General features: G+C 41.7%; 1 protein-coding gene across 8 annotated transcripts in view; it reads right to left on the bottom strand.

The window, feature by feature from the left end:
- The window catches only part of ARMH3 (armadillo like helical domain containing 3), a 181,605-nt gene that overhangs the window by 24,100 nt on the left and 132,288 nt on the right, over positions 1-25,217 (bottom strand). For all 8 annotated transcript variants that reach the window (XM_059900248.1, XM_059900245.1, XM_059900252.1 and 5 more), the window contains one exon: positions 9,286-9,364. In XM_059900248.1, coding sequence (XP_059756231.1) covers positions 9,286-9,364 — 79 coding nt within the window. The remainder of the gene's footprint in view (positions 1-9,285; positions 9,365-25,217) is intronic.

Below are 25,217 nucleotides of genomic sequence, written 5' to 3'. Positions count from 1 at the left end.
AAAGAGGTTGCAATGGAAATAAAACAGAAGTACATGAAGATCTATTTGGAAGGAAGGAGGTGGCTAAAAAACAAACTGAAGGGACTTCCCTGGTGGTTCAGTGGTAAAGAATCTACCTTCCAATGCAGGGGGCGTGGGTTCAATCCCTAGTCAGGGAACTAAGATCGCATATGCCACAGGGCAACTAAGCCTGCGTGCCACAACTACTGAGCCCATGTGCCTCAACTTGAGAGAGAAAACCCGCACGCCACAACTAGAGAGAAGCCCACGCACTGCAAGGAAAGATCCCGCATGCCGCAACTAGGACCCAACACAGCCAAATAAATAAATAAACAAACTGAAGAGTGAAGTCCTACCTGTACATCTAGTAACTGGGATAAAGGGTCCTTCTTAGCTTAAACCAAGAAAGCAAGGGCTGCTGTCTCCTGTAACCTCTTGAAAAGCTGACAACTACTAGAGTTCCTACGAGCTCCAAAGCTACTCCTCCCATGCACTGCCAATGAAGCTTCACCGACAATGAAGCCTGACTGAGGAAGACCAGAAAGTTTATGTGATGGGCATTTCAAAATTCATAGTTAATTGAAGAAAATGCTGACAGTGGCAGACATGAATAATAAGCTGAGCTCTTCACCAGTGACCTCTGCATTCATCTAGCTTGGCTGTGGGACATTAATTTTGAATCTTCATTTTCCCTTTATTTTTTTAAACAAAATGGAACTACCACTTTTGAAGATAATTAAAATTCAGTGTGCTACTTTTTTGGTTTTGACCCACATAAATATATTATCTTTAAAAGAAATAAGTACATAAGAACTTTTTAAAAATTTGTCATCTTCCTTTGGTGTGTGGAAAAGCTTTATTTCTCATAGTGACTTTTCTGACATGCTTGTATGGAATAAAGAGACTTTTCCCTCATTTATAAAGTTATCATACTGTGCCAGGAGCCTCTACTTAGGCATTTCTGCCTAACTGGCAGGCAAACTCTCCAGGTCCCTGTTCAGTACTTTCTTTCCTTAACTGAATGGGCCATTCCCAAACCAGGACCTTTCCCCACCCCTTAGGAATGAGCCCTGTTATCCCCATTCTCTCTGCTTCTCCCTGCACCTTCCTATCCTGACTTGCCTCTTCCTTCAGGATACTTGACAAACTCCAGTTGTCTCAAGTGCTTCGGCCAATGAAAAGCTCAGACTTTGGTGTCAGACTGACCTACGTTCACACTATGGCTTTACCACTAACAGCTGTGTGATCTGGAACAAATTACTTAGTCTCTTTAGCATCGTCATTTATAAAATGAGGATAACTGTACCTACCTCAAACAACTGATTAAAGAATTAATTACATAACCTAAGTAAAAGTGCCTAGCTCAAAAACTCCTAGTTGTTCCTTTCCTTTTATCTATTTGTGTCCTTTTTTAAATCCAAGATACTTTCTTCCCTATTCAGAGGAGCTAAAATCCAGCTTGCTCCCCTGTCTCTGGTAGTGCAGCTTACCTCTTGGTCCAAGTAAGAGAGTGGACATCCTAGCAGCACATAATCAGCTGACCTTCTTAAGTGGACCTTCTCAAGATGCCCTATGTAACATAAAGTTGATTTCCAAGGTTTAGCAGCTTGTAGGAAAATCCCTCTGCCTCTCACTTTGTGTCTTTCGGCTTTGGTGAATCCAATGAACAAATTAACTCATATCAAACCTTTTCCTGCCAAATAGGTCAATTGAAATGTCAGAATCTAAACAAAGACACCAAGAGAGGAAGGGTCAGACAGCCAATGCTTGTGTCACATGCTCGTACTAAGAGTTCCCACAGCAACCATCACTCACGGTTATAGAGAGGCAGTGCAAAACTACAGGCTGTTGTACAAAAACACAATGCCAAGTACGGGAAACTGAGTTATGGCTATCGTGAGAGTCTTAAATCTCAGCTCACCAGCATATGTCTCTGCCAAGGCCCTGTTTTAAGATGAGAAAACATCACAGGGGCTCTCAGAATGGGCTGCTCAGAGGACTCGATTGCCCTGTGAGGCAATATAGGTGGCTCCATGGGGAAAGTGACCCACACTCACCTCCTGCTCAGAAAGCCCCGCCTCACAGCTTTACAGCCCCCTTCTCCCAGTCTTCCTCAACAACCAGTGGTATGCTGGAGCTGACTTCCTCAACAACCAGTGGTATGCTGGAGCTGACTTACACATGCTTGGCCTGTGAGAGATGATTGTTAAATTTTCAAGCACTGTGAGAGCCACTTGGCTTCACATTGGTAGCCATGGTGGGAGCATTCACCCTCAGCACTACAAATCAGCCCCCTCCAACCACTCACCCCTCTACCAGTTGTTAAACATTTACTAGTACCCCAAGGGCCAAGAACTCTAAAGTTGAAGTACCAGGCTCCATTTTCCTCATAAGCCTTGAAGCTTTTAGGATATCTCCCCAAGATCTTTCTGTGCTTCCTCCTAGATGTTCACAAGTAACGGGTGCCACCCAGACACCCTAACAATGTTTGCCCCACAAACTAGGGCTCTCCTCTTATTAGCAGTATCTCACTGTTCTCTGGGAAAATAAAGTTAGGTTTCGTTAGGATCTTTAAACACCCAGCAGTTATTTATAGTGGCTATTATCTTAGGATCAGGAGAAAAGCAAAAAGGGTTAGAAAGATGACTAACAGATGAAAATAAATACTCAGCTTCCAATGCAACTTTCACTCAATCAGATGTGAAGCATTTTTTGTTTCCCTAATTGACTTTAACCTATTCCTACAAATGAATGATTCTCTGTTTCACCATAATACTTTCGAAGATACCTCTTATAACATACGACATTATACAGGGCCTCCTCTGAATCCAAAATCCAAAGCCTTAGTGAGAGTGGAGACTTGAAGAAATAATGGGAGGCATCTGGTGACATTGTCCTACAGTCCTGTGACACATGGGGGTGCCAGCAGACCACCTTTGTGATCTTCCCGGAAAATTCCTAAATTTGTATGAAAAATTTTTAGCAAGCCCCTGGGCCACTTGGTTTAAAGGAATACCAGCTTCAAGATAGGTTTGCTCACGCTTAGAAACAGAAAGTAGAATGGTAGTTGCCAGGGGCAAGGTGGAGGGCAGGGAAAGAGGAGTTGTTCAATACACAGAGTTTCAGTCTTTGGTTTTTTTTTTTTAATTAATTAATTTATTTATTTATTTTTGGCTGCGTTGGGTCTTCGTTGCTGCACACAGGCTTTCTCTAGTTGCAGTGAGTGGGGGCTACTCTTTGTTGCGGTGCGTGGGCTTCTCATTGTGGTGGCTTCTCTTGTTGAGTAGCACAGGCTCTAGGCGTGCAGGCTTCAGTAGTTGTGGCACGTGGGCTCAGTAGTTGTGGCTCACGAACTGTAGAACACAGGCTCAGTAGTTCTGGTGCATGGGCTTACTTGCTCCGTGGCATGTGGGATCTTCCCAGTCCAGGGCTCAAACCCATGATAAATTGCACAACAATGTATATATTAACACTACTGTAGTGTACACTTAAGAATGGTTAAGGTGACAAATTTTGTTATGTGTTTTTTACCAGGAAGAAAAAAAGAGAGAGATAGGTTTGCTCAGTAGGTCTAATCATATGCCTAGTAGCACTGAGGCTGGTTCATACTAGGCCTTTGAGATGAATGCTTGTGAACTGAATCAAAGGCAGTACAATTAAGACAGGGATGAGAGTCAGTGCACTAGGGTTTATGGAAGATGTGCTAACAATTTAAATGACTGAATTATATTTCTAAGGCATCCAGCCCCTGGGTGCCCTGGGACCCAAGGACAAGGCATAGAAACTCTGGGACTTTTCTCCACTCTTTCTGTCCTTTTCAGGTCCTGGCTTTGAGTACATTTTACAATCTGTGCCTCTCCATTTATCCAGTTCCTATCCTTCCTCTTTCAAGGCCCAACTCACTTCTTCTCTCTTCCACATGGCCTTTCCTGACCACCACAACCTGCAGAGATCTTTCTCCAACAGGAACCCACAGATCCTATTGCTAGTACTGGCCGGCTATCGATAATAAATTGCCTTAAGCCATCTTCTGCACTTACTTCATCCTTTGAGAACAAAGGCCCTTTATCATACCTCTGTATCCCTCAAATGCCTGGCTCAATCTAAAGCACAAAGCACTAAATGCTAAAATACTGATAGCTGAATGAAGGCTGAAGAAAGTAAAAGTGGGCCATTTACTTGTTTTCCAATGGGATATTTCAAAGGCACAAAATTGGTCATCAGTGTGACTGAAAGCTTAAGGAATCAGGTGCTCAGGGAAGGTTTCGACTTGAATCCTAAATTGTCACTATGTACTCTAGATATTCAGGGCTCTAGAGAATCTTCTGTAAAGTTCTGCTATGAATCCCTCTTTTGCCTATAAGGAAGTTAGAGCTGATATAAATCAATGTCATAGCATTTGCAAACCAAAACAAATAGTGAATAGTCTAAAAGGTGCTTAAGATCTTCAACGGGCATTTTCAAAGGTCTGATGGCTTTGGGGGCAAGGAAGTATGAGGTACTATTCAAGGCACCTAAGCCAGTGATTCTTTAAAAAAAAATTGTGTGTTGAAGTGGTCAAAGGCTGACTGAGACTTTCAAGAAAGATGGACCCTCTTCAAGAAAAAAAAAAAAGGACATATGCATAATTTTACACAATTTCAGAGTGTGCAGTAATTTTCTAAAGCCTATTCTTGGACTTTGGGTTAAAAACCTGTGAGCTAGTATTCCAAAAAATTTCATGACAGATCTCTTGAAGTGTAGACCCAATTCTAGTAGCCAGTAATAAAAAAGTCTTTTTCCTAATTTGAAAAGCAGGAATAAAGGACAGGGAGTATATAAGAGTTTAGGGTAGGACAGGATAGGGAGGAGAACCCCCTGAAGAGCTCTTCTATTTTAACATACTTATTTGCAGAGAGCATTGCATCATCAAGACAGTATATCCTCAAAGCATCCAAACCCAAGATTTAGTCTCAGGTCTAGAGTTTCTCTTAAATACCTTCCTTCCACATTTATTTAGTAGAAACAAAAGGTCGCTGGGATTTATCTATGAAAAAGCCACAGGTTGTGTGACTCAGCTATCCTCGTGAGATAATAAAAATCAGGGTGCGTGTCACTGGTAGGGATAGGGGCATAACAAATGATTCTACCAGCTAGGGACAGACGCTTATCAACAAGCTGTACTGAGAAGAGAAAGGAGCTAAATCTCAGCTGAGGGTGGGCAAGGGGCCTGAAGGACAATTTTTATAAGATGTACTAAAGACAAGCAAACCCAGTAGGGAATAAACTGGGAGTAGTTTCACAGTTCTTGGAAAAGCAAGTTGTACCTTCTCCATAAACTTTATTCTAAAGATATGTGAAATACAAAAAGCGGTCAAAGCGCCCTTACCAAACACCATATACAAAAATTAATTCAAAATAGGTCAAAGACCTAAATGTAAGAGCTAAAACTATACAACTCTTAGAAAAAAACATAGGGGAAAAGTTTCATGACATTGGATTTAGCAATGATGACACCAGAATTACAGGCAACCAAAGAACAGACAAACAGGGCTTCATCAAAATTGAAAACCTGTGCATCAAGGGACACTGTCAACATAGTAAAAAGGCAACCCACAGAATGGGAGAAAGTATTTGCAAATCACATGTCTGATGAAGGATAAATATCTAGAATATATAAAGAATTCCTAAAACTCAACAACAAAAATCCAAACAACCCAATTAAAAAATGGGCAAGGGGCTTGAAGAGACATTTCTCCAAAGACGATAAATGAATGGCCAATAAACACATAAAAAGATGCTCAACATTAATAATGATTAGGGAAATAAAAATCAGAACTATAATGAGATACTACTTCACCTCCATTAGGATAGCTATTATAAAAAAAATCAACCAGTGTTGACAAGGATGTGGAAAAATTGGAATGTAAAATGGTGCAGCCACTGTGGGAAACACTATGATGGCTTCTCAAAAAATTAAACATAGAATTAACTACCATTTGATCCAGCAGTCCCACCTCTGGGTATATACACAAAAGAACTGAAAGCAGGGACTCAAAACACCAACATTCATAGCAGCATTCTTCACAATAGCCAAAAGGTGGAAACAACCCAAATGTCCACCGATGGTTAGGATAAACAAAATGTGCTATACACATACAATGGAATATTATTCACCTTTGAAAGGAATGAAATTCTGATACATGCTACAACATGGACAAACCTTGAAGACATTTTGCTAAGAGAAATAAACCATATACAAAAGGACAAATATTGTATGATTCCACTTTCTGTGAGACCCCTAGAATAGTCAGATACATAGAGACAAATAGTAGAATAGTGGTTACCAGGGGCTGGGGGTACAGGAAATGAGGAGTCATTGTTTACTGGGTTTAGGGTTTCAGCATGGAATGATGAAAAAGTTCTGGAGATGGATAGTAGTGATGGTTGCACAACAATGTGAATGCACTTAATGCCGTTGAACTGTACACTTAAAAATTATTCAAATGGTAAATTTTATGCAGATTTTACCACAAACACACAAAAGGAGTCAAAATGAGCAAGCTTCACAATCAACTCCAGACAAATATGACACCTGTGTATACAATATAAAAATGCACGCAGTTTATTACACTAGAAAATGAATGACCATTCAGTCACACTGAGGGTATTAACTGATTAAAAAGCTTTGCCCTCCATGAAGCCAATGAGAAGTAATAAAAAAATGTCATCTATCTTCTGGACATCTGAAAAGAAACTCCAGTGTGCGAGACTGGGCTTTGTTTATTAAGCAATAATGAATTTACAAACATCATCTTGAAATGCCTCAAACACACACTAGAATGTGTCTGGGGGTTGCCAGAACTAAACCTCTTGCCAGAAGAAAATGGCAGCCTAGGCAGGCAGATCTAGCAAAGAGCCCTCTCTTGTCTGCTATCTTACTAAGTGCTATAAATCCCAGTTAACGCCTATCCATAGTCTTTAGATTTACTTTAGGAGTACTTTAGAATCTACTTGGGGATTAAGTTCCTGATTTTTTCTTTCTACTTAGTTTGCTGCTAACAACTGCAGGCCCTATTTTTCTTTTTCTTTCTTTCTTTTTTTTTTTTTTCTGGCCAAGTGGCATGTGGGATCTTAGTTCTCCCACCAGGGACTGAACCCAAGCCCCCTGAATTGGAAGCGCGGAGTCTTAACCACTGGACCACCAGGCTCTATTGCATCCCAAAGCCAGTTCTTTGAGAAGCTGTGAATACACTTAACATTAGTGACATTAGCATTAATGTTCATAACTGAGGGGAGAGAAGTGCTCCAACACATGTTGGAGATTAACAAGGAGTCAAAATACTTTTAATCTGATATGCTGAGAATAAAACCAAGTGCACCCTCATGCTGTCATTTATTGCCCTTCAGAGTCATTTAGGGAAGAGATGCAACAACTATTTTGAGGGCAGTTTTGAAAAGGGTCCCAGAATAGTTATCACCCTTCCCCCGCTACCCAAGTGAAAAGAGTTGTTAAGAGAGGTAATGAATATACAAAAACTCCATGAGAGCAAGGACTACACTTAGATTATTCACCACTGATCCCTACTACCCAGGACCACACTTTGTATACAGCAGGCATGCAATTACTTACTGACTAAGAAAATAAATCTTTGAGAGCGCTATCCCTTCCTCATTCTCAAATAGGGCTGTGTACTCTCCCACTCTATAAAAGTCGCCTCATCTCTGGCTTGTGGACTCTTACTGAGAGTCACTTTCATCACTTCATTTAACTTTGAAAGAAGTTGGAGAAGGGTGAGGACACGTGCTTGCTAATCATCCTTTTCCAGATTGCCTCATGCGCCAGAATGGATTTTTATTATTGGTCTGTGGCTGCTACTGCTGTAGGAAGATTTCTGCCTGACCTTCCCAAGCTGCTGGGGGATGAATACTGCACGTGGCTGACTGGGGAAATGTGTCTTCCTTTTTTTTTTTTTTTAAAGCTTTTAGACTAACCAGAACTCACTGTGGTAAGAAAGTCACCCTTTCTTTCACTATACAAAATTCAAGATGTTGAATTCTTTTGCATAAAAATGATATAATAAAACTGATCTGAACTGGTCCAACAAGAAAAAGGTAGGATCTTGAAGCACCTCACAGAGAGCAGTGGCATCAAAGTCCTATACAGGACTTAGGACTGCTCCATAGGCAGAAGAGGAAAAAAGAAAATGAAAGCCATTTATCAAAGCGGTTTAAATAAGAGGATGGATTCTCACAGCTGGCCTCACAAAAGAGAACAAATATGTCAAGGGGAATAACTGATAGACTAATTGAGTCCTATCCATCTGGCTGAGGAAAGAGCCACTGGTGGGAATACTGAGAAGCTGTCTGTTAGGCAAAAGGCTTGCTTGGTGCCTCATTTGGCGAGCGGAACAGCTTTTAGGAACACTAAACACACGATCACACAACAGCTGGCTGGCTGGCCCTGCCAGCAAGAGGCTCAGTGGCAAAAAAAGGGAGCGCAGAGCATAGGTGTTTTTTTTTTTAATTGGCTTGGAGCCTATATCTGGACTCTCACCTCATGAATACCCAGGCCCTCCAACTTGGGAGTAGGGTGGGAAGGAAGGAAGATTGTGTGAATACATGTCTCATTTTGTGCTTTTAAAAACAGGACTCAAGAGTCTCATTCTGAAACATCAAGTTCAATACCATGCCATGCTAAAGCCCCATCTGTAATTTTATATAATGCAGGGCCGAGTACAGGCATTTTGGGAGAAGAGGAAATCAGGCCAGACTCAAGGAAAACAAACACACAACACTATCTGCATCTCCAACTTGGTCCATACCACAGAAAAACCTGCCCCGAAATAACTGCTCAAGGCAAATTAGAACTCAATTACTAAGGAAAATCTGCCCCAAGGAGGGCTCATGTTTTAAGGAGCCAAACAGCATCAAATTAAGCTGAACTCAGGGTTTTTCTAATTGCCAGTTTCAACCACTGCTAAGTTTTCATTTCTTATTTTCAAAAGTCAAAATGACTCTGCCTAAAATTAAAAGAAGAAATGCTATATCACCCACTCTAAAATAACAATTCACCAAAATTTCACCTACATATCTTCTACATAATTAAGCAAACCCTTCATATGGCACAAAAACAGAAGCCATCATTCTATTTAAAGTACTATCAACAAATCCCTTACTAATTCCTCTTAGCAGCCTAGCTCTTGCCACTCCCATTAGAAGCTCAGTCACAGAATCCCTCTGCCATCAGAGAGGGCTTGATGCTAGCCACGAACTAGGGCCACAATGAGGAAAGTAGTGGCTTACCTGCTCCTCCGACAGTTGGGATATGTGATTCACAGCAGCGTAGGATTCAATTTTGGGGTTAAAGTGGTTGATGATGGCTCTGAAACAAAGAATTAACATTAATATAGCACCAGATGGAATAAGAGGATAAATGAGTTAAAAACAAGTATCGGGGCTTCCCTGGTGGCGCAGTGGTTGAGAATCTGCCTGCCAATGCGGGGGACACGGGTTCGAGCCCTGGTCTGGGAGGATCCCGCGTGCCGCGGAGCGGCTGGGCCCGTGAGCCACGGTTGCTGGGCCTGCGCGTCTGGAGCCTGTGCTCCGCAGCAAGAGAGGCCGCGATGGTGAGAGGCCCGTGCACCGCGATGAAGAGTGGCCCCCGCTTGCCACAACTAGAGAAAGCCCTTGCGCAGAAACGGAGACCCAACACAGCCATAAATTAAAAAAAAATAAATTTAAAAAAAACAAAAAAAACAAGTATCAACTATCTTCTGGTTTAGAGTATGAGAGCATGGGAGTAACTGTCAGAGAGTAACTGTCCTCTTAGGAACATGAGGTCACACGGGCTGAACTGATTACTTTAAAATGGGAAGGGTTTAATAATTTATTAGACAGAGAACAGAATGAAGCATCTCTGCTCTGCAAATGAACTAGGGAAAAACCTCACAACCAAACAAAAAACAAAACCAAGCATCCTTTCAACAAGAAACAGGACCCGGGGGGCTGTCCACTAGGGGGCCCTAGTGTTTCAGTCAGAAAGAAAAGTAGTTGTTTGCTCTGCTCTTACTTGGGAGAACAGGGCATTCAGTAACACATAGGCTAAATACAGTCTCTGAAGAAGCTAAGCTTTATCAAAGCCTACAACCAATCATCATATTTGTTAGTTAATATTTCAAACCAAAATTTTATTTCCAGCCATTCAAACCAAAATCTGAGCGTTGTTTTCAAACACTCCCTTCTCCACCACTCTGTCACATTCAAGGTCACCAAGTCTTATCAAATCTACCTTTTAAAAACCTCTGAAATCTGAAATAAATTTCCCTGAAACAAATGTCTTAGTATAGGTCTTTGTCATTTCTTGTCTGGTACAGCAGAAAAAGCACAGGTTTTAGACCAGAGGTTAGCATGGGTCCATAGTGATATAAAAGTGATTAAAGAAATGTGGAGAACAGACAAATCTTTCTAACAGAACAATTTCAAATAGCATGTGTAGATACTCTCCTCCTTAGGAGGTGGAGTTTAATTCCCATTCCCACTGAGAGTAGGCTAGACTTATTTCCAAAGAATAGAGTAGCGAAAGGGAAAAATAGTATCTTGACAGTAAAGAATCCTGGCGAATACTACCTTAACCAAGCGATGAAGGTGAATATCACCAGTGATGTCATGTGGCTGTCATGTAACACCTGGTATGATCTGATGAGAAGGGCACTTCGCCTCTGTTGTATACTTTCAAAAATCCATAATCTCAGAATCTAATCATGAGAAAAACATCAGACAAACCCACACTGGAGTACATTCTACAGAATACCTAGCCAGTACTCCTTGAGACTGTTAAGGTCATGAAAAACAAAACTTGAGAAACTGTCACAGACCAGAGACCATTGGGGAGACATGACAACTAAATGCAATGTGATAACTCTGAATTGGATCCTGGAACAGAAAGAGGACATTAATGGATAAACTGGTGAAACCCACATAAAATATGAAGTTTAGTTAATAGCAATGTATCAATGCCCATTTCTTAGTGTTGATAAATGTTACATGGTAATGTAAGATGGGGGAAACTAGGTTGAGGGGCATACAGAAACTCTGTGCGTTATCTCTGCACTTTTTCTGTAATTCTAAAATTATTCCAAAATAAACAGTTTATTAAAATGTGTATGTCTGGATAGCATAATAGAAATCAATATGTTCTTTTAATATAACTTACTGATAGTAAAGGATTATAAAACCATTTAATCTAAGTATAAGCCAGAAATTCAAAAGAAACCCCACTATGGTCTGGAATCCTAGTTTGACCACTTGTTTTCCTGAACGATTTTGGGAAGCTATATGTCTCATCAGAGGAAAAACACGGGAATAATAATATCTACTTTAGCAGTTAGCACAGTATCTAGGAAGCGTACATTGTAGGCATACAATAAATGTTTGTTGAAAGAGTGAACTAAACCTTAAGAGGATTCTTGCAATATTTATATAACAAAGCAATGTCAAATATCTAGCACAATGCCTGGCACAAGCTGGTGCTCAATAAATATTCAATGGATGAACAAATCAAATAGGACAGAAATGGGTCAGGAGCAAGAGGCAAGTTTTGCTAACTTATTTTTCTAGAGGCTAGGACGAAGGGTAGAGATGTTATCTGCAAGTTAAGGTTGTGGGGCTTGGTCTAAATCCCAAATATCCATTGTGACCAAGTGAGGTGTCAAATATTTTTCTCATTCAGAAGGCAACATTTGGGGGTATTGGCAAGGATAACAACAGTCCAGGAGCAGAAAAGAAAACCAGGAGGCTAAACCCAATGAGAAGATGGGAGGGCAGGTTTAGGGAACTGAGAATCCCACCAAACCTAGCAGCAGTACTAACTTAGTTAACCCAGTGTAGAGTCTGAGTCATAGGGTCCAGCATGCAAAAGTGATGGGATTGAGGAAAGGAAATACAATAGACAAATCAATCTACAATTAGATCTCAGTTATTTTGGAAAACAGAATCTGCATTCTGTAAATACATCTATTTCATGCTTTTGTAGGTTTGTTTTTTTTTTAAGGTTTCCTTTAAATTTCTTAGTAAAAAAATTTTTTTGAAGTGTTTGAAAAAAATCCTGACTCGGACTTCCCTGGTGGTGCAGTGGTTAATAATCTGCCTGCCAATGCAGGGGACACAGGTTTGATCCCTGGTCTGGGAAGATCCCACATGCTGTGGAGCAACTAAGCCCGTACGCCACAACTACTGAGCTGTGTGCCAAAACTACTAAAGCCCGCGTGCCTAGAGCCCGTGCTCTGCAACAAGAGAAGCCATTGCAATGAGAAGCCCGCGCACTGCAGCAAAGAGTAGCCCCCGCTCACCACAACTAGAGAAAGCCCGCGCCCAGCAACGAAGACCCAATGCAGCCAAATACATAAATAAATAAATAAAATAAAATTACATAAAAAAAAAAATCCTGACTTGACTGAACTAGGATTTTTTTGTTTTGTTTTGGTTTGCCTAGGTTTGGAAAACAGAGAACCCCAAAAAAACCCTAATGTCTGTCTGGGTGGGATGGTAGCAGCCACTGGGGCCCAGCTGGCAATCCAGAGAAGCTGGTGAAATTTGGACAATTAAATAATCCCTGGGAATGGGACAGATGGGGATGCTGTAATTCTATTCCCTTTCTATCTGAGGAATTTTCTCGCCAAGAAATAAAGCAAGGAAGCAAGAAAAGAGAGAGAAAGGAAAAAGAAAAAGAGGGAAGAAAGAAAGAGGGGGGCAGGCGCTCAGAGCAAGAAAGGGAGGAGAGAGGGAATGGGGGAGAGAAAGAAAAAAATTGGAAGGCACTATCTTCAAAAAGTACACTTATTGGGACTCCCCTGGTGGTGCAGTGGTTAAGAATCCGCCTGCCAATGCAGGGGACATGGGTTCGAGCCCTGGTCCGGGAAGATCCCACCTGCCGCAGAGCAACTAAGCCCGTGCACCACAACTACTGAGCCTGTGCTCTAGAGCCTGCGAGCCACAACTACTGAGCCTGCATGCCGCAACTACTGAAGCACGCGCATCCTAGAGCCCATGCTCCGCAACAAGAGAAGCCACCGCAATGAGAAGCCCATGCACCGCAGTGAAGAGCCACCGCTCACCGCAACTAGAGAACGCCCGTGTACAGCAACAAAGACCCAACGCAGCCAAAAATAAATAAATAAAAGTTTAAAAAAGACTCTATTTAAAAAAAAAAAAGTGCACTTATTTCCTTCCCTTCTCACCATTACAGTTGCCAAGTGTCCGTTGGGTCTGTGGATGCCCTGTGCTTGATATTGCAGGGCATATATGCTAATATTGTTTGGGCAAACTTATCCTGAGGGTATGACAGATTTGCCAGTCTGAGAATTTATATTTGGAATGAAGATAAAATCATCTTCCAACCTGCCCTGTGACATTCTCGTCCCAGAGCTTCAGATATCAGCAAGTGATGGAAGGTCTCCCACCAGGCAAGGTAAGGGACTGTTTAGAAACCTGAGAGAGGTGGAACACTGTACATCCAGTTAATAATTTCTAATTCAGTACCCACAAAGGACACAGAGTATATGTCCCTGCTTTACTTTTCTTGCTGTTTATTTGGGATTGTTATCTGTAAAATCTGAGTACTAATCTGATCTTCTGAAGATAGCAGGTGCAGGGCACTAGGCCTAAGAGGTAAGAAAAATAGACTGACACTGGCTGTTCTCCCTCCATGCTCTTTAGCAGGGTATTTCAGAGAGGGTTTGGAAGCTTCCTATTAAAGTTCTCAGGACTTCATAGTGTTGAAATGGAAATATGTTCTGAGACAGCAAAGAGATGACAAAACACCAAAACCAGGCCAAGTCAGCCCACACTGAGTGACACATACCTTTGCAGTGACTGAAATACTTAGTTTCTCCTTCACCAGGAAGTTTGGAGGCTACCAGGGTTCACCTGGGTTGTGATTTCACATTTCCCCACCTGGCCATGGTCCCAGAATTAAACTTATGCCTGACCAGCTCTCAGTAGGAGAAAGATGAAATACCAGATTTATGGATGAAGGAGGAATCTCTTTTCATTAGGCTTTCCTTCCCACTGATATCACCTTAAAAAAGATTTACTATCATCTCTTCTGAACATCTGGGAAAAGGGGGAGGGGTCTACTAAGAGATTCTAAAGTAGCTCTCTCATTTTCACTGATCAGCACCTGATAGGTAGCAACTGTCCAGTGCTAAAGTCTAAAATTTGAGGTTCCAGAGAAGAAATAGCAATTTTTTTCTATCAGAAGATGAATGAAGAGGGGTGGGATAGGGAGGGTGGAAGGGAGATGCAAGAGGGAAGGGATATGGGGATATATGTATACCTATAGCTGATTCACTTTGTTATACAGCAGAAACTAACACACCATTGTAAAGCAATTATACTCCAATAAGGATGTTAAAAACAAAAAAATAAATAAATAAAAAGAAGATGAGTGATCAAAGTATGAGTTCAAGTCCCTCCCTACCCATTCCACCCAAAAAGGGCAGGTTCAGAGAAGGTGAATTCTGCACGAAGGACACAAGTTCCTTGCCCCTGACTAGCCTGGTAGAAAACAAAGGTCAGTAAGGAAAGAAGGTAACTGAAGAGACGAGGGAGAAGAGTCTTGCAGGAGCAGGAAGCTAGGACAGGCTTAATCAGGGCATCCCCACTAGGTCTGTACTGAATTGTTATGGACAATACCTGCCCCCACCCCACCAATTCATATATTGAAGCACTAACCTCTGACATAATTATATTTGGAGAGAGAGTCTTTATGGAAGTAACTAAGGTTAAATGAGGTCATAAGGGTGGGGCATTGAACCAACAGAATTAGTGTCCTTAAAAGAAGGGATAACAGAGAGCTTGCTTGATCTCTCTCTCTCTCTCCACCATGTGAGGACACAGCCAGAAGGCAGCTGTCTGCAAGCCAGGAAGAGAGTCCTCACCAGAAACTGACCCTGCTGGATCTTGATCTGGGACTTCTTGCCTCCAGAACTGTGAGAAAATAAATTTCTATTTTTTAAGCTGCCTAGTCTGTGGTATTTTGTTATGGCAGCTGAGAAGACAAATATGTGGATATTCTGCTCTCCACAGAGACCCTGGCATTTGGGCAAAGCAGACCCCAAGCCAGAGTCAGTCTTAGAAAAGTAGTAGAGTGGATAAAGTCAGCTTCTCATGCTGCTGGTGACTTCCTCTCTTTATATCCTTTACATTTCAGGTTATTGTATCCTTCTCTTCTAGAAGAGGATCATTTTGAGGGTCCTATGCCACAAAGTTCCAATCACATATGCCACAAATGTAGCCACATGGGTTATCAGCTTCTCAGGCAGAGTGGACCTGGACCTTTAGCCTTTACTAGGTGACAAACACAGACTTTAGTAAAGAAAGATCTTGCAGGGGTTTCTAAGTGGCCTGTGCCCCAGAGAACACACACACACACACACACACACACACACACATACACTGAACAGAGACAATGTCTGAAAGGATAGCAGGGTTCGTAGCATCATACATGGCAAAGAAAGAGATGTGCATTTTCCCTTTTATTTTCTTCTTTTTTTTTTTTTTGGCCACACTGCACAACTTGTGGGATCTTAGTTCCCCGACCAGGGATCAAACCTGGGCCCTCGGCAGTGAGAGCAGAGTCCTAACCTGGACCACCAGAGAATTCCCTGTTTGCATTTTGAGATTGGTTTTTATCTAACATCAGCCCTTCAGGTATTTAAACAAAACCTAGCTTTGCCAAAGGAAAGCTTTCATGCTAAGAAGTATTTTGGAAAAGTATTTTGAAAGGAGAGGAGGAGTAGGGAAGAAGAGGAAGGTGTGAGTGGGCAATGAATGAGAAAACAGCCACTATGAATAGATTAAGGCTTCTCTTTGACAAAGGTGGCAAAACAATTAAGTGGGAAGAGTCTTTTCAAGAAATGATGCTGGGACAACTGAAAATCTATATGCAAAAGATGAAGTTTGAACCACTATCACATACAGTACACAAAAATTAACTCAAAATGGGACTTCCCTGGTTGGTCCCGTGGTTAAGACTCTGTGCTTCAAATGCAGGGTGCATGGGTTCGATCTCTGGTTGGGGAACTAGGATCCCACATGCCATGTGGTGTGGCAAAAAAAAAAAACAACTCAAAATGGAACACAGATTTAATGTAAGATCTAAAAACTATAAAAATTTTAGAAGAACACATGAGAGTAAATCTTCATGAACTTGGATTAGGCAATGATTTCTTAGGATACCAAAAGCACAAGCTGACAAAAGAAAAAGTAGGTCAAGTTTAAAAACTTTTGTGCTGCAAATGATACCATCAAGAAAGTGAAAAGATTGACTTCCCTGGTGGTGCAGTGGTTAAGAATCTGCCTGCCAATGCAGGGGACACGGGTTCGAGCCCTGGTCCAGGAAGATCCCACGTGCCGCAGAGCAACTAAGCCCGTGCACCACCACTACTGAGCCTGCGCTCTAGAGCCCTCGAGCCACAACTACTGAAGCCCGCGAGCCACAACTACGGAAGCCTGCGGGCCTAGAGCCCGTGCTCCGCAACAAGAAAAGCCACCGCAATGAGAAGCCCACGCACTGCAATGAAGAGTAGTCCCCGCTCGCAGCAACTAGAGAAAGCCTGCATGCAGCAACAAAGACCTAATGCAGCCAAAAATAAAGAAAGAAAGAAATTTTAAAAAAAAAGTAACTGAAGACAACCCACAGAATGGGAGAAAATATTTGCAAATCATGTATCTGATGAGAAACCCAGTGAGATACCACTTCACATCCACTAAGATAGCAATAACCAAAAGAGAGTTAACAACTGTTGGTAAGGATAGGAAGAAATTAGAACTCTCATACACTGCTGGTAGGATTGTAAAATGGTACAGCTACTTTGGAAAGTGGTTTGGCAGTGCCTCAAATGTTAATACACAGAGTTACCCTATGACCCAGAAATTCTACTCCTACATACTTGCCCAAAAGAATGAACACATTATGTTTACACAAAAACTTGTACACAAATGTTCATAGCAGCATTATTCATAATAGCCAAAAAGTAGAAACAACCCAAATGTCCATTACCTGAAGAATGGGTAAATAAAATGTGGTAGAGCTACAGCAGAATATTATTCACCCATAAAAAGGAATGAAGTTCTGATAAATGCTACAATATGAATGAACCTTGAAAATATTACATTACGTAAAAGAAGCCAGACACAAAAGGCCACACATTGTACCATTCCATTTATAGGAAAAGTTCAGAAAAGGCAAATTTGTAGAGATAGAAAATAAATTAGGGACTTTCTTGGTAGTCCAGTGGTAAAGAATCCACCTTCCAATGCAGGGGATGCATTATAGGAAAAGTTCAGAATAGGCAAATCTGTAGAGATAGAAAATAAATTAGGGACTCCCTTGGTAGTCCAGTGGTAAAGAATCCGCCTTCCAATGCAGGGGATGCAGGTTCAATCCCTGGTCAGGGAACTAAGATCCCACATGCCGTGGGGCAACTACTGAGCTTGTGCGCCTCAACTACAGAGGCTGTGTGCTGCAAACTACAGAGTCCACGCGCTCTGGAACCCGCGAGCCACAACTAGAGAGCCCACGTTCCCTGGAGCCTGCACGCCACAGCTAGAGAAGAGAAAACCCACACACCACAACTAGAGAGAAGCCCACGTGCCGCAACAAAGAGCCTGCAAGCCTCAACGAAGATCCTGCACATGGCAACTAAGACCCGATGCAGCCAAAAAAAAATGTTGGGGGTACACTGGTGGGGGAGAAATAAGGTTCTCCTATTCTCAACACCGTTGACCACTTTTTTTTTTTTTTTTTTTTTGAGAAACGGCTGGAGCTGCCCACATTACCCAGAGAGAGCCATCCATCCAAGACTAAGAAGAGGTTTTAAAGAAGTAAGGCCCGGGATTGCCTGGTGGCGCAGTGGTTGAGAATCTGCCTGCCAATGCAGGGCACACGGGTTCGAGCCCTGGTCTGGGAAGATCCCACATGCCGCGGAGCAACTGGGCCCGTGAGCCACAACTACTGAGCCTGCGCGTTTGGAGCCTGTGCTCCGCAACAAGAGAGGCCGCGAGAGTGAGACGCCCGCGCACCGCGATGAAGAGTGGCCCCCGCTTGCCGCAACTAGAGAAAGCCCTCGCACAGAAACGAAGACCCAACACAGCCATAAATAAATAAATAAACAAATAAATTTAAAAAAAAGAAAAAAAGAAAAAAAAAAGTAAGGCCCAAGGAAAGGGAAGGAGTCTGGAGGTAGAACTTAGTGGGGAATGGGAATATAATTTCTTAACAAACCTCCAGCTTTCCTCAAACTGGAACTAAATACTCCATGAAAGCAGGGACCAAATTTATTTTGCTCACCAATATATTCCCAAGCCTTTAGTAAAACTGAATAAATGAATAAATGAAAGTCTAAGAAGGTTTTTGTCCAGTCTTACCACAAGTAAGGAGGTCCATGATCACCAGCTATTCTCCAAAAGTATGAAAATAACAATAAAAATGTTTTATCCCCATCCCAGAAGAAAAGGTGTCTCAGACATGAACAGCTGTCCCCCAAAGAAGGAACAAAAGTTGTCACTGAAGACAGTAAAGCTTTCTCTTCCTTTCAAGTCATACCAGGAGGCTAGGGAAAAGCTTTCTGGCATTTCTTATAAAAGTAATCCAGTATCTTCTAAAAGTAAGCCTGAATTTTTGTTTGTTTATTTGGGGATAGAGGGTGGAAGAGGAGTGGGGGAGTATGTTATACTCTGGTACTGGGTCTCCTAATGCTGCTGAACTGGAAAGTCCCAAAAAGGAAAAGGAATAAGAAACAGACAATGTCACAGAAAGGGAAATTGCTAAAGTCAGCCACAGTAAGGGATGGCTTTGCACCCAAAGCACCTTTAAGGGCAAGAATCTGGGCCACCCTCCAATGCAACTGTCAACTTCTGACTGCTGAAGACAGGGGTCACTTACAAAAACTGAAGCAAAATGAAGTGGACAGATGGAACAGCAAGGCTGAGCTACAAACTGGCTGAGGATTTCTTGGTCCATTTTTAACTTATTCTCTCTGACTCATGACTCTGCAAAGCAGCTTTCTTTCCCCCAGGGCTGGGTGGATGCTGGCTGAGACATAGTTAATGCCCAACTTACCCAGGAAATGCATGGAAATGTTACTAGGCAATGTAGCTTAAGAGAAAATGTGGATTCTTCCTCACATCCAATGTGAATCTAAAGCAAATCCTCCTAAGATGCAATTTCTCACAATCCCAGCTATCTCCCACAGACAGAAGCCTTTAAGGGTCTTTTATAAAACAACAAATAAATAATAGTTTCATCCAGAAGCTTAGAACATGGTGATTGTTTCCTTACTGAGACATTTGAAGAAAACTGACTGTCTCTAAAAGCTGCTATGTAAATCCTTCAGGCATAAAGGAGAACAACAGGCAAGGGTTGTTTACAGGCAAAGTTTCTATAAGCTCTGATTCCAAGGAAGAAGGAAACAACTGGTATACTCAACATGGTACATACTAGGAAGATACCTAAAAATTTCACCCTAAAATTATTCCTATAAGGCTACCAGATTTACATTAAAGAGTCTGATTATGGGTGAAAATATGAAGCCTGATAAAAATACATTTGGATTTCAAGCCCAGCCTCATAAGAGCTATAGTCCTGCATTCTCAAATACTTGCTTAAACATGTACACCTGGATGTCATGTTTTTGCTTACATGGTTTTCTTCACATGGAATGCTATTTTTCTTTATCACTAAAAAGCCAAAGCCTTATTTTTCCTTTTGGAAAGCCCAGTTAAAGCACCATTGTTTCCCTGAACAACATGATGTATATAATGTAAAAGGCAAGGCCTTAGAGGCATTAGGCCTGAGTTAAAATCCTGATTCCCCCATTTCTAGGCTGCATGACCTTGGGCAAGACATCAACCTCTCTGAGTACCAGAGAGGTATTCTTCATATGGTTGGGTTTCCTTTCCAAAGCTTTCCTTTGTGTTTTCCTATATAACCATAACTTGCCCTAAAGGAAACTTTCCCCCCTCAAGCATCTTCCCTTTTCCTAGACCCAAAAGAGCAGTCCAGTGATCTACACTACAGAGCATATTCCCAGATATCTGGAATTAAAGACAAGAAAACCAGGGGAATTCCCTGGCGGTCCAATAGTTAGGACTCCACGCTTCCACTGCAGGACTGCAGGGGATACAGATTCAAACCCTACTCAGGGAACTAAGATCCCACGTGCAATGCGGCACGGCCAAAAAAAAAAAAGACAAGAAAACCATCATATTCATAACTGCTTCAACTTGGGAAACCTTCAAACATACAGGTTACAAGACTGGCCTCTGAGAAAGGGTGAAGGTATGACTGAGTGGTATGTGGCAGTGATTAAAATAGTCCACCTGAGGTTGAGTTATTTAACTTTTTATTTATTTTAATGGTTCATAAACTCTTTTCTTTTATAAATTTATTTATTTATTTATTTATTTTTGGCTGCACTGGGTCTTCATTGCTGCACATGGGCTTTCTCTAGTTGCGGCGAGCTGCGGCTACTCTTTGTTGCGGTGCGCGGGCTTCTCATTGAGGTGGCTTCTCTTGTTGCGGAGCACAGGCTCTAGGCACACGGGCTTTAGTAGTTGTGGCTCGCGGGCTCTAGAGCGCAGACTCAGTAGTTGTGGTGCATGAGCTTAGTTGCTCCCCGGCATGCGGGATCATCCCGGACCAGGGCTCTAACCCGTGTCCCCTGCACTGGCAGGCGGATTCTTAACCACTGGCCACCAGGGAAGTCCACGTTATTTAACTTTAAACTAACATTTCTTTTCACCTTCAGAATTGCCTCATATATTCCCATTTCATGCAGTAATAAGCTTCCCTCTTCATGAAGTCAATGAATCTTCAGCCCATCCAATTCAACAGCAACCAAAAAAGCAATTTCCCTTGATGCTTTTTAACAGCAGTGTATTACAAGCCTCAGAGACTCTGCTGATTAACATTAAACAAAATGAAACCTCAAATAAGAATACCTTTTAACCTTTTCACTTTGACACTATCTAGTCAAAACTTCAGCAAGTGACCTGTTAGGGTTTTCCTCCAACTTATCCCTTATGTACTAGGTTTTAACCCTTTCAGGCCAATTATCCCCTTCCCTATACTGCTGTTCCTGTGGCCATTCTTTTCAGGACCAGAGACACAAAAATGGACCCTTACTATAGAAGGCATTTTGACAACCATCAGGAAGGATGAGCTACTGGCCAATGCCTCTAGTTGCTTGCTTTATTCAATGATCCAAGTCTGTAAATTGGCCAAGAGAACTTGATTTATTTGTATACATAAATTTATTGATTGAAGGAAATGGAATAGAGAATGCCTCATACTACACCATAGTAACCCTCAGGTTTTAAATTAGAGAATGATTTAAGTCAGTATTCCTCTTGATTTCTAGGTGAGAAACACATGTGTCACACTAGGTAACTTACACCTACTGGACAACATTTTTCCAGTATCTGCATTGGACAAATGAAAGTTCACAATTCATTAACTGTAGGGAAAGAAGAAAGAGTTAATGTGTATGAAACGTACATGGCCTGAGGGGCAGTGGCCTCATTTTCTGAAGCTGTGCATGGCTACACATTTTGGCAGTTTGAGCTTTCTACCTTGATGCATGATTTTGCCCAAAGTAGGTTTCCACCTCATCACCTGCTAGAAATTAAGCAATTGGTAATAGCTACTTTGCCTGAAAACTGAGCTAATTTCTAGTTACTGTGGCCCCAAACCATAGATTTAAGCCAAGTAAGATGCCATGGGCTTTATGCTTTGGCTAAATTATCTCTTCCAGCACTGCCATGAGACAGAAACAGAATTCCTTCCTGCTTTAGATACTGGCCTGACATTGTTTCACTGTTTCCATAATCACAATGAATGTAAATGGAGAAGAATGAACCACAGGAGATAAAGGAACCACGGAAGTCAAATGGACCATCTACATTTCCATAAAAGACATCACTTAATCCACGCCCCTTAGAAATGCCTGCTTTTTATCAAAGCTTTCTCTCAATAAATGAACAGAGGCCCCAAAACTTTCCTAGGACAAAACACCTACAAGATTAGCCTACCTCTGCTCAGATCCCCTTACTCTGTCTCTAGTGGCAGGCCAGGAGTTGCTGGCAGAGTTCCTGGAGCTATAGAATGCAAACCTTTGACAGCCTTTGCAATTAGTAGTATAGCCCTGGATTTCCTGTCTCCAGAAGCAAGGTCCCTCTACACTCTCAGAAACTAGTGAATATAAAGGAACAAAATGGGCCATGTAAAAATGTCTAATAGATTTTCTGCCCTACTCAGGATACAAGAAAATCCTAATACATACCTGGGAGGACTTCTGAGGCAGTGGAGATCAGCTCAAAACCCCAAGAAGTGATCTACTTTTAATTAATGGTGAACATTCCAATCCCTTGAATGTGACCTGAGAACTTTAAAGAAAAAAAACTGACATGTGCCAAAAACTGGAAGTATTTTAATTATACCTCATTCCCATTTGTGCAATTAATCAATTTATTATAAGGCATTTATAGCTTTTGAGCATGGGGGGGCAGGATGGCAAAGAAAATAGTAACTGACTAACTTAGGCTTCTTTTCCTATCACTTCAAAAATAGAAGGAAATTAATTTAATGGATCACATGCTAGACTGGGGAAAGAGGGGAATATTCTGTGGATCCCATACTAGTTAGAGAAGAAGATGCATATGGATTCCAAACTAAATGAGAAGAGATGTGCATACACATCAATGGTGGAGAGGGAAGAATGGGCATCTCATGTGGATAAAAACGGAAGAAGGCTGTCAAGATTTCTGAGTTGGTCCAGTGTGGGCCATATAGACACCATGCTAGAAAGGAGTGGTCCTGATGTTCACGTAAAGGAGTGAGAGGATACTGGCCATATGGATCACATACTGGTTTTCAAGTACTCCAAGTAAAGAATGAAATTAAAAGACATGAAAAGGGGTTTATGCTCCATCCCAGGGGGATCTTTTAGAACTCCTCAGGAAAGGCAATCAGCGACTCTGCCAAAGTAATTAAGCAGGCAAACATTTACCATAAAGCCCACATCAGTTAAGTGAACAGAGATGAATCTTATTACAGTGTATTGTCAGCTCTGAGCCTGCAGGTGCTAACCACTGAGATGCAGCGTTACTTGGCCCTGACTGCTCGCCCACCCACTGTGACGGAGAGCTTTGCCTTTCTTGTCAGCTCTGAAAAAGCAGGCTGCTTTCACCTGCTCTGTCCGTGCTCTATTGCCTTCATAGAAGCCCTAGCACAAGTGATTTACCGTAAGAAGACTGGGTGTAAATAGTAGGGGCAGGTGGTAGGGCTGGCTAGAGAAAGGAGCCTTGAGAGGTAGAAAGGATGGGTGTCGGAGAAAAAGCAGGGGAGCTGGGTAGTAAAGTAAGGAGAATAGGAGAGTTTAATAAATCAAGAAGTAAATGAAGAATAAATAAGCTGTTCAATGTTTTGAACCATTCTGCTTAGGTGAAGTTGATGGTATCTCTCACTGAAAAGGGGAAAAGTTAAAACTTTGTTGCAATATACTTTCTCCACAGGAAAAGAAATATTACTGAGGTATATTGTTTTTTCAATATTAATAGCAGTCTCAATATCAGCATTATTAATAAGTTAGCTCCAAAGCTATTTTTCTCAACAACCTAATCACTATCTATTATTGAACAAAATCCACTGTTTGCTAAAGAAATGGGTATTTATCAATCATCCTAAGATTTACAAATGGTACCTAATGTACCTTTGGCCCTATTTTTTTCTGCAAAGAATTATAAGAGTCAAAATAAAAGCCTCAAATTCACTAAATGGCAGCCTACTAAGTCAGAGACCCAGAGAGCATCTATTCAACAGAAACCCTTACAAGAGGAAGGCTGTAAGAGTCCCTGCGGGGACAAATTAAAAAATCATATAACACATTAAAAAAACTCATCAGAGGCCATGTGGTTATCACTCAGAGGAGTAGTTAAGAGTAGACAGGCAAGTAGGTAAGGCCCGTGTGTTTAGAAACCAATGAATTTCTAACTCATTATAGAGAGGAGATCCCAGAGACATTGCTGGGAGACAGACATGACCAACCTATTGAGGAAATGACATGGAATGGGTTTGTGACCGAAATTGATGGAGGTCTCACAGCACATGCAGGCCCTCACGTATTTGAGCTTCTCTCTAGGCCTAGAACAAGTGCAAACAAAGAGCTGTGGTAAAAATGATTTACAGCCTTACTTTCTACCATACCTCTTTGTTTGCAACAGGGCCTGCAGTTTCCTTACATTCAAAGGCAGTGGGAGGTGGGAAAAGGAGAGACTAGATCACTACTACTCAGAACCAAGCAGCGCTGCCCAGGAGAGGACTTAATGGGAGGATAAATTTGAGGCCTGATTCTTTGACAGCACCTCCAATAATAGCTAGTAAACCAGGGGGTAAGAGCCAGCTCCACACATTCATCATAATAGTGCAACAAGATGAAGGTCTTTGGGGGAGAGTCTATGAAATCCGGAGTAAGAAAATGAAGCCCATGTGGAGGGTGAGGCAGTTGGCTCTGGCAGACTGCCTCTACGGGAGGCTGGGTATAATTGTTTTATGCTCAAGAAGAAGTTATTAGCTGCTTTCTCTCCAATATACCAGAAATAATGGTAAGTTTTTCTCCTCCTGAAAAGGTGATGCTACGAAAAGGAGAGATTTAGTTTTAAAGTGATTACAGGACTTTGTTTATCCTGTATGCACCATTTTAGAAAGAGGGAAATTCTGTATCTTCTCCCCCTCCCTTACTCTGCAAATTGACTGCTTTCTCACATAGTGAAGGAACACTCTGTCCCTATAAGAAAGTCCTATGGTATCTGAAGCTAAGGGTTTGATAGCACAGCCCATGACTCGACAGTTCAGTCTGTCCGACAAACACCTGAATACCTACTAGGCAATGGGGGAGGTGAATGAAATTTGATCCCAGGTAGCAAGGAACTTACAGATTAGTGGAAGAGACACATACCACAGACAGACAATCTCATTATGATGTTGTAAGGGCTAGACTGACAAAGAGTAGACCAAATGTACCATGAGCACACAGAGGAGGGGTATTAGCCCAACCTGGGAACTTGGGAAAGGCATTCTAAAGGAGATGGTGCTTGACCAGAGTACTGAAATATGAGTTAATTTAATCAGGCAAGGAAAGATAAGAATGTCTTGACACATTTTCTTATAGGGATGGAGA

The sequence above is a fragment of the Balaenoptera ricei genome, chromosome 16 (genome assembly GCF_028023285.1).
Source record: "Balaenoptera ricei isolate mBalRic1 chromosome 16, mBalRic1.hap2, whole genome shotgun sequence".
NCBI classification, from domain to species: domain Eukaryota; kingdom Metazoa; phylum Chordata; class Mammalia; order Artiodactyla; family Balaenopteridae; genus Balaenoptera; species Balaenoptera ricei.
The sequence above is the reverse complement of the archived record's forward strand: the minus strand, read 5'-3'. Positions and strand labels throughout refer to the sequence as shown.